Source organism: Equus asinus, chromosome 17, assembly GCF_041296235.1.
Source record: "Equus asinus isolate D_3611 breed Donkey chromosome 17, EquAss-T2T_v2, whole genome shotgun sequence".
NCBI lineage: Eukaryota > Metazoa > Chordata > Mammalia > Perissodactyla > Equidae > Equus > Equus asinus.
Window position 1 is genome coordinate 18,667 of NC_091806.1, and position 9,562 is coordinate 28,228.

General features: G+C 52.8%; 1 protein-coding gene across 1 annotated transcript; it reads left to right on the top strand.

Moving 5' to 3' along the window:
* The first annotated feature begins 7,426 nt into the window (after positions 1–7,426).
* Positions 7,427–9,164, top strand: LOC106830095 (secretoglobin family 1C member 1-like). Its single transcript, XM_014839533.3, has 3 exons — positions 7,427–7,540; positions 8,358–8,557; positions 8,997–9,164. Exons 1-3 carry the CDS (start codon positions 7,486–7,488, stop codon positions 9,027–9,029), a joined length of 288 nt encoding a protein of 95 aa, XP_014695019.1. The 5' UTR covers positions 7,427–7,485; the 3' UTR covers positions 9,030–9,164.
* The last annotated feature ends 398 nt before the right edge of the window (positions 9,165–9,562 follow it).

Below are 9,562 nucleotides of genomic sequence, written 5' to 3' on the forward strand. Positions count from 1 at the left end.
TGAGATAAGCTTAGCACAGAAAGCTTGCTTGGATCGGGTGGCCTTCAGGGACAGCCCCTTCTAAGGACAAAGGAAAATGGGACAGATGCACATATATCCCTTTTATTAAGCACCTGCTGCGGCCACCACTGTTTCAAGTTCCTCAAATACGCCAATATACTTAGATGAAGGCTTAGTCAACATTAATATATCAGCATTACCAGTGCCTTAGTTGGTTCAGGCTTCTATAACAGAAATACCATAAACTACAGAGTTTTATTTCTCACAGTTCTGGAGTGTGGAGCTCCAAGACCAAGCTGCTGGCTGATTTGGTGTCTGGTGAGCGCCAGCGTCCTGATTCCAAGATGACCATCTTCTTGCTGTGGCAGAAAGGGCAAGGGAGCTCTCTGGGGTCCCTTTTATACGGGGACTAATCCCAGAGGATGATCTCAGGGGAAGGGCGTTCCCACAGAGGCACAGCCAAGGCAAAGTGCAGAGGCTGGCAGTGGTGGGGTGGGAAGGCCCAGGGGAGGGTGTGGAGATGCATGAAGCCTCCTACTTCAGACCCTGACCTCCTGCAGGCCAATCCCAAGCCCCCCGGAGTCAGGAGAAAGACCCAGAGCTGCCCACCAAGCAGGGCCCAATGCCCTCCCAGGCAAGGAGGACCCACTCTTCCCTGGAGCTTATTCCATGGGCTTTGGGAAGCAAAGCCTCCAGTGCAGTTGCTTCAGTGTCGTCTCTGCAGGGAGGGTGGGGGTCGTCTGGCCCCCGAGACCGGGTGAACCCTTAGCCACACTCTGGCTTTGACTTCAGCCAGAGTCCCACAGCAGGCACTCAATAAATGCTTCCCAAAACCTCAGTCTCTGGTCGGCTCATCTCTAGGACTCGACGTGCTGTTCTAGGTCCCCAGGCAGAGGGATGCAGGCCTGAGACCATCTCATGATAGGCCCAGGGGTTCTGCAAACCCACCCTGTGGTTGTTTCTTGAGTTCCTTATTCAGGACTGGACTACACAGAATCCCAGCAATCCCAACAGTGAGGACCAAGGTGCTGGAGTCCTCAGCCAGTCAGTTCCATGCTCACAGTCCCCACTGATTAGATGAGAAGAAGAAATGTACTTGGAGGCTAAGTATAGTTTGTTCTCTCATGGGCACAAAATATATGACTGAGACGCTTGTTACAAGAACATGATATGTTAGAAATCCTTAGTGTGCCAGGAGTCAGTCATCTAGGACTATTGTGTGCTTCTGAGGCATGTGTTAAATCCACTGAAATGCATCAACCCAATTAAGGGCAATGATGGAAGGCAGTCTGTGCTCTTGGGTCAAAATACAGTGAATTAAGTACAAAGAGATTCCTTCTTTTGAAAGGCTCCCGCACCCAGGTAGGACAGTGACAGGGTGGGGTTGGAGAGAGGCCCAAACAGACTAAAGAGCACTGTTTCCATGGAAGAAGGAAAACTCTTTAGTCTTTCAGAGACCTTAGGCATCAGACCTCAAACTCAGCCTCTCAGTTTCCTAGCTGTGAGGTGGGTTTAATCATACCTGTGTTATAAATGAACTGGCAACACCCTATCAAAATAACTCATGTGTCTCGTTGAAATTAAGACAGCATATGCACCTGAATAACAATGGAAACATCATACTTGAAAACTGCATTTCAGCTAAGTCCATGATTAGAATTAATTTTGTAGCTTTAGTTGGTTCACAATGAAAAAACAAATAGTTCAACTGATGAATAAAAGGCCTTTGACAAAATTCGATACCTATTTATGTAAAAAAAAAAACCTCATAAAAAGCTAGGAATAGAAGATAACTTCCTTTATACTTATTGATGAATGTTTAAAGCATTTTAGGTATATTCAAATACTATTCACCGTAGGAAAAGAAAGTGAGTTTTGGTGTACACAGAGTCTCCACCATACATGATTTCCGCCTTGTGTGAGTTCTCAGATGTTTGCTGAGGTGTGATTTCTGGAAAAGGTTTTCCACATTCATTACATCCATAGCATTTCTCTCGTGTGAGTTTTCTGATGTCTGTTGAGGGTTGACTTCCCACAAAAGGTTTTCCCAACACTCATTACATTTGTAAGGTTTCTCACCTGTGTGAGTTCTGTGGTGTACAGTGAGTTCTCACTTCTGGTAGAAAGTCTTCCCACATTCTTCACATCCATAAGGTTTCTCACCTGTGTGAAGTCTCAGATGTACAGTGAGTTTTGGTTTCACACAGAAGGATTTACCACATTCATTACATTTATAAGGTTTGTCCCTCGTGAGTTCTCTGATGTACAGTGAGGGCTGGCCAATGGCCAAAGGATTTCCCACATTCTTTACATTCATAAGGTCTCTCTCCTGTGTGAGTTATCTGGTGTGCCGTGAGAGCTGACTTCTTATGGAAGATTTTACCACAGTCATTTCATTCATGAGGTGTCTCCCTGTAAGTTATCTGATGTACACTGAGGGCTGACTTCTGGTAGGAGGACTTCCCACATTCATAACATTCATAGAGTTTTTCCCCTGTGCAGATTCTCTGATGAAGAGTAAGGTCTGACTTATGGCAGAAAGATTTGTCACATTTGTCACATGCATAGGGTTTCTCCCCTGTATGAGTACTCTGCTGTATTGTAAGGACTATGTCCCAGCTTCTGCCACACACCTGACCCTACCCCAATCCCTAATCCTTCACCCTGACCCTAACCCACATCCTCACCTTCATCCTGACCCTAATCATAACCCCTAACCATGGCCCTGGCCCAGAGCCTAATCCTAACATTACCCCACCCCTAATACTTGCCCTGGCCTTAAGCCCTAACGCTAACCCCTAACCCTACCCTAACACCTGACCCTGACCCTGGCCCTGACCCTAACCCGACCCGGACCCGGACCCTGACCCGAACCCGAACCCTAAACCCGAACCCGAACCCAAACACTACCCTGAACCCCGAACCCGAACCCGAACCCGAACCCTAAACCCGAACCCAAACCCGAACCCTAAACCCGAACTGGAACCCAAAACCGAACCCGAACCCGAACCCTAAACCTGAGCCCGAGCCCGAGCCCGAACTCGAACCCAAACCCTAGAGCCTAACCCTAACCCTAACCCGACCCGGACCCGGACCCGAACCAGAGCCAGAACCCTAAACCCGAACCGTGAACCCGAACCCGAACCCGAACCCTGAACCGGAGCCCGAAGCCCAAACCCCGAACCCGAACCCGAACCCTAAACCCTAAACCCTAAACCCTAACCACTAACCCCTAACCCTAACTCTAACCCTCTAACCCTAACCCTCACCCTCACCCTAACCCTAACCCTCACCCTAACCCTAACCCCTACCCTGACCCCTAACCCCTAACCCTAACCCTCACCCAAACCCTCACTCTAACCCTAACCCTCTAACCCTCTCACCCTAACCCTAACCCTCACCCTAACCCTAACCCTAACCCTCTAACCCTAACCCTAACCCTAACCCCTAACCCTAACCCTAACTCCTAAACCCGAATCTGGACCCAAACACGAACCCAAACCCGAACCCCACCCCTAAACCTGAACCCTAATCTTGACCCTGACCCCGCCTCCATTCCTACCCCTACCTGTGACCCTGACCCTGAGCCTCAATCCTAAACCCTGACACTGACTCAAACCCTAACCTGAACCTGAACCCAAATCCGAACCCGAACCTGAACCCTAACTCGAACGCTAATCTTGACTGTGACCCTGACCCTGATCAACAATGTAATTACCAGACCTGCAGGAAACAAGTCCAAGTATGGTCCATAGCTAGGGGAGATTCTATAAAAAGAGAAGATACAGAAATGACAGAGAGCTGGTAGACAGGGGGTTTAAATGTGTTATTACAAATGTTATTAGTATACTCAAAGGTGTAAAGGAAAACAACAATTTCATGAAGGTAAATGGCATAGATTTTCAAACGATCCAAACAGAACACATAGAGAAGAGCAACACTGTATCTGAAATTCTAAATGCACTCAAACTGATTGATAAAAGATTAGTCATTTCAGGAGAAAGACATTAGTAATCTTAAAAAAATACAGTAATCAAAACTTTTCAAATGAAGCACAGAATAAAAAAGAACATTAAAACAAGACAGACAAATAATAGGAACAAAAAAAGAGAGCCTCACAAATCTGTAGACTCTAATCCTAACCTACCCCCACCCCATGATGATGAATTTCATAACTTAACAAACATGATCTTGATATTTGCACTTCTACGAAAATTATAACCATACACCTTATGAATCAATAGAATGGAGTTCTTTTTAATAGAACGTTTTTGTTGTAATTTTTTATCAAAAGAAGATACAAGCATAGAAAGTAAATAGATGCAGAATCTATTTACCTTTCTCTGTTAGCTAAACCCAACCTGAGAACAGAGTCCGGGAGCCTGCTGGGTCCAAAGCCAGGCGAGTGGAGTCAGTCCTCTGTGGCGCAGGGCTGTCCGGGCCCAGTAGGAAGGGAAAGGCTTTGGTTCTGTTTTTGCTTAAGGACAGACGATGTTGTAGAAGAGTCTCTGCCTGGAGACAGAAACCTGATATCGCAGCCAGAGGTGAAGACCCCACCTGGGGAGCAGGGACGGAGGGCTCAGCTGGTGAGCAGAGGAGGGTCCTCTCCCACAATGTGTAGAACATGCCCTACATGCCAGGAAATGCAGGCAGGTGGCAGGTTACTTCTGAAGACTTCACTTTCTCAGCAAAACAAGAGCCAAGGCAGGGGCAAGGTGACAGGACAGGCAGTGTGACAAGCAGCCACCTCGAAGGATGTGAGGACACCACTCTGGGAATCTGGAAGTCAGTAAGGACCAGCCCCTGAGGTCCTGATTGAAGTGGGCACACCCTGCTGAGCTGGCGGGTGGGGGAGAGGAAGAGGAGGGTTGTCCAGTGTGGGGAGACGGCAGAGGGAGTGAACAAGGGAGTGGTCGTAACAATGATACAGCAAACCCAGCCCAGGGGGATGGGAAGTCTGTGCAGACTGTGATGACCTGTCAGGGTAACTGCTGGGCACCAGAGGCAGCGAGCTGAAGGACAGAGGAGATGGTCAGAAGAAGGGGCACCTGAAGTGGAAAGTTAGAAGGGAGCACAGTTATTGGCATTGTTGAGACTAGCAAATAGCCCCGACAGTGGCTGACTGAAGTGTGTGGAGGCCAGGGGAATGAGGGTTAGATGGACTAGCTACGCGAAGCTACACAGCGAAGTCACCAAGAATGGCAACTGGAGTAGTGAGCAGAGCAAGGCAGAATCTAGATGCTCCAATCCTCAGCAATTGTGAGAGATATTGGAGATTCTGTAGCTGACGGTGCCTGGGAAGGGCTGCAGGAGCCACATCTAGTGGCACGTGCTTCCAGGGGTTTAAGGAAAAACTACAACCTGAATGCTGCAGGGGTGGGAGGGCATGGAGAGGAAGGGAGTAAATGCTGGCAGACAGTCCATCAGAGCCAGCCCCGTCCACCAGAACCATCTGGTGGGATTCAGAATGACATATGTCCAGGCCCCACCACAGGGACCCTGCTTCCACAGGTCTGGGCCATGGTAAAGCCGAGGGGTCATCGCTTTTAAGCATGGGCCCAGGTGCTGCAACAAGCACCAGAGAACCACCGAGTGAGAGCAGGCAGTGGGTCCATCCGAGCAAAGGCGCAGGCGGTGGGACAGCCGCCCCAGTGAGACAGAACCCTGGGGACTCCAATTTGCCCCGGGCGTGTCTCGCTCAGGCGGCCACATTGTTTTGCTACAGATGGCCTCATTACTTGTTATTTCTCCTATGTTCTTGGAATTCTGTGTATTAGTAGCTTATATTATCTATGGATTTCATTTCACGTTAGCAAAGGGGATTACAGAATACTCGTTACAAACAGGCGCTGGAGGGGCTGGCCCCGTGGCCGAGTGGTTAAGTTCGCACGCTCCGCTGCAGGGGGCTCAGTGTTTCGTTGGTTCGAATCCTGGGCACGGACATAGCACTGCTCATCAAACCACACTGAGGTAGCGTCCCACCTGCCACAACTAGAAGGACCCACAACAAAGAATATACAACTATGTACTGGGGGGCTTTGGGGAGAAAAAGGAAAAAATAAAATCTTTAAAAAAAAAAACAGGCGCTGGGGGCTGGCCCCGTGGCCAAGTGGTTAAGTTCGCGCGCTCCCCTGCAGGCCGCCCAGTGTTTCGTTAGTTCGAATCCTGGGCGCGGACATGGCACTGCTCATCAGACCACGCTGAGGCAGCGTCCCACATGCCACAACTAGAAGAACCCACAACGAAGAATACACAACTATGTACCGGCTATGTACCGGGGGGCTTTGGGGAGAAAAAGGAAAAAATAAAATCTTATAAAAAAAAAAAATTCTAGGCAGTTACAGGAGCATTAGTTGGGGGTGGGAGGAGGGTAGTTTAAAAAAAAAAAAAAAAAAAAAAAAAACCAGGCGCTGGAGTGGGTGAGAAGCTCTGTGTGTTCAGGAGGGCATAGGACAAGGGGGTCTGTGACAGACTCAGGGGCGAGGGGAAGCAAGTGAGGGGCAGGGTGACAAGGGACACGGTGGTAACCAACCCAGACAAGGGTGGTCTGGTGGTTTGAGGGAAGTGCAAGTCGGTGCTGAATGAGGAGTCCCCCCAAGGCTAGGTAGGGGCTGAACCCCTGGGTCCTAGAGGACCCTGCAGAGCAGATGAGCAGGCCGGGTGCACAGGAGGTCATCAGCCACCAGGTGGCAGCAGGGGACAGGAGGAGAGGGCCAGGCCCCACAGTGGGAAGGGAGGGGACTCCAGGACCTGGGAAGGGCTGCTCCGGGGGCAGGCTGGCTGGGGGCCCAGGTATCCCACTTCCTTGCTCCATTATAACATAGGACTGTCTCCCCCATCCTGGTCTCCCTGGCCCGGCCTGGCCACAGAGAAGAGCTGTGTATCCAACCACAGCCCACCTCATGCCCCACAGTCAGGGCTGGTCCAGCCCCTCACCCCTCCTCTCCCTCAGGCCTGCCTTTCATCCTCCGGGAGCGACTGCCCACTTCAGGCCTTCTGTCACCCTGGTCCCATCTCACACCACCCAGATCCACAGGCCCAGGAAGTCCCTACCCCTCTGCCCCCATGGAGCCCTCCAGGCTGACCCACAAGACAAGCAGAGCAGAGTGGGGATTCTCACTCCAAAAGAAAGGCCTGGGCCCGACCCCAGAGCCTGTCACTCTCAGCCTCAGGCCAGGTATGGTGAGAGGACACCAGCTCCACCGTCCTTCCTCAGTGACCAGCTTCTCAGTGACATGGCCCCCTCACCTATGTCCACTCCCCCGAAAACCATCTGCCCACCACCCCTCACACAGCACCCCAAGTCCGTTGCTGCTCAGCACCCCCAGGGGGCCAAGGATAAGGATACGCCCTGGGCTCCCCACCTGTGTTCTCACTGGCCAGGTCATGATGGGCAGGTCCGGCCCGCCCCTGGGCCAGGTGCCACCTGTGAGGAATAAAGCCACGGCTGCCGAGGTGGCTCCAGAGGAAGCATCGCTGTCGGCCATGAAGGGGAGCAGCACCGTCCTGCTGGTGGCCCTCACCTTGCTCTGCACCTGCAGTGAGTCTGACGGTGTCCAGCACACTCTCCGCATGGGGGATGGGTGGGAAACGGGGAGCTAGGAGTCCAGACACTGTGCCCCTCACAGTGAATCGTGCCCACCTTCCCAGGTGCCCACCTGCTTCCAGTACAGAACCGGGCCGGGGCCAACAGCCCTGGCACCCCTGCCGACCCCAGTTCCCTCACAGCCCCACCTCAGCACGAGACCAAGCCCAAATGACCCAACCCCAGCCCAGCTCCAGCCTCTGCCGCAGTGGCACTATCAAGCCCAGCATCACCAACCCAGCCTAGAACAGCCTCACCCCAACCCTCCAAGCCCCAGGCCAGGCAACCTCGAGGGAAGGGAAATTCCTGCCACATCAGAGGGGGACTTTCCTTCCCCAGTGATGCCAGGGGACCCAGAGTGGAGAGAGGCAGCTGAGGTGAGGGCGGCAAGAGGGGTTTGCAGCAGCTGGACTTGGGGATGTTGTGGAGGAAGATCTGGGGCGGGTGAGGCAGGGTAATCGTCGGGGGACGCCCGGGGCGGGTGAGGTGAGGGAATCGTGGGGGAATGCCCGGGGCGCGCGAGATGAGGGAACGCGGGGGGATGCCTGGGGCGGGCGAGATGAGGGGATGGGGGCGACGCCTGGCTCGGGCGAGACGAGGGAATCGTGGGGGACGCCTGGGGCGGGTGTGTGGGCTGATCAGGAAGGGCTGGGGCCGGTGTGTGGGTTCACAAGGAAGGGCTGGGGCCGCTGAGGGTGGCGCACATGGGGGTCTGGGGCTGGGATTGAAATGGAGCCTTTTGTCCTGGTGTCATCTCACCCCCACGCTACAGGGCTGGCCACAGGAGAGGACAACAATAAATTTTTCATGGACTTCCTGCAAACACTGCTGGTGGCGTCCCCAGAGGAGCTCTACGAGGGGCCCCTCGGCAAGTATGATGTCAATGCAGATGCCAAGGCAGCACTGACGGAGCTCAAGTCTTGCATAGACGGTCTTCAGCCTGAGCACAAGGCGGAGCTGATCAAGCTGCTGGTAATGTGGCCGGGGGCACCCCATTCCCTAAAGGACTGCAGCCCTAGCAGGACCCACAGCCCTGCTCACCAGGCCCTCCACCAAATGCTGTCATCCCTGATCACCTGTCCAACACAGGCCCCCACAGCCTACCACACCACAGACACCCCAGCCTGCCTCAGCCAGCAGAGATGGACATCCCAGACCTCACTGTCTACAGAGCAGCCCTCGGCTTCCCCCTTCTCACACATACGTGCAAAAGCACACATGCACACAAGTGCACACAAATGCAACACACAGGCACACAAACCACTTCCCCAGCGGCAAGAGGGGGACCAGCCACAATATGCCAGAGCCCACCATCCCCCCAGAGGCTGGCGGGGCCTGTTTGCCTGGTGGAGCCGTGACTCTCTACTTACTGATCACCAGCCCTCTTGGCCCACACGTGTCTGTCTTCCAGGTGCAAGTGCTGGGCAGTGAGGACGGCGCCTAGCAGACCCCAGACAAGGCTCCAGGCAGCCATAGGACCAGCTACAGAAGCAGCCACGGCCACGCTGCCCCATGACCACTTCATCACGTGTAAATTTATTCCCAAACTGTCCAATCAATAAAGCCTCCTGCAGCTCAGGCTCTGGCTCCTGTCTCTCCCCACACTCAGGGTCACAACCACAGGCACACGCATACATAGGGTCATGTGCGCAGAGCATGCACCTATGAGTAACCTTACACAGAACATGTAGGCAGGTACACAGAACGAGACAGACAGACAGGCAGATGTGCAGATGCAGGGAGGCATGCAGACGTGAGAAGGTCTGCAGAGGCAGTGGTGGGAGGCAGGAGCAGGGGTTCAGAACAGAAAGGGGCAAAGAGCCTCAGAAAGAAGATGTGGCCAGGGCTAGGGGGACAGCTGGGTGACCAGTGCTCTGCATCTAAAGGCTGTCAATCTGAGACAATAAATACACACAATATCCACATGGCAGGGATTTGAGAGCAATCTCTCTCCCCAAAGTCACCCAAGGAAAGAGT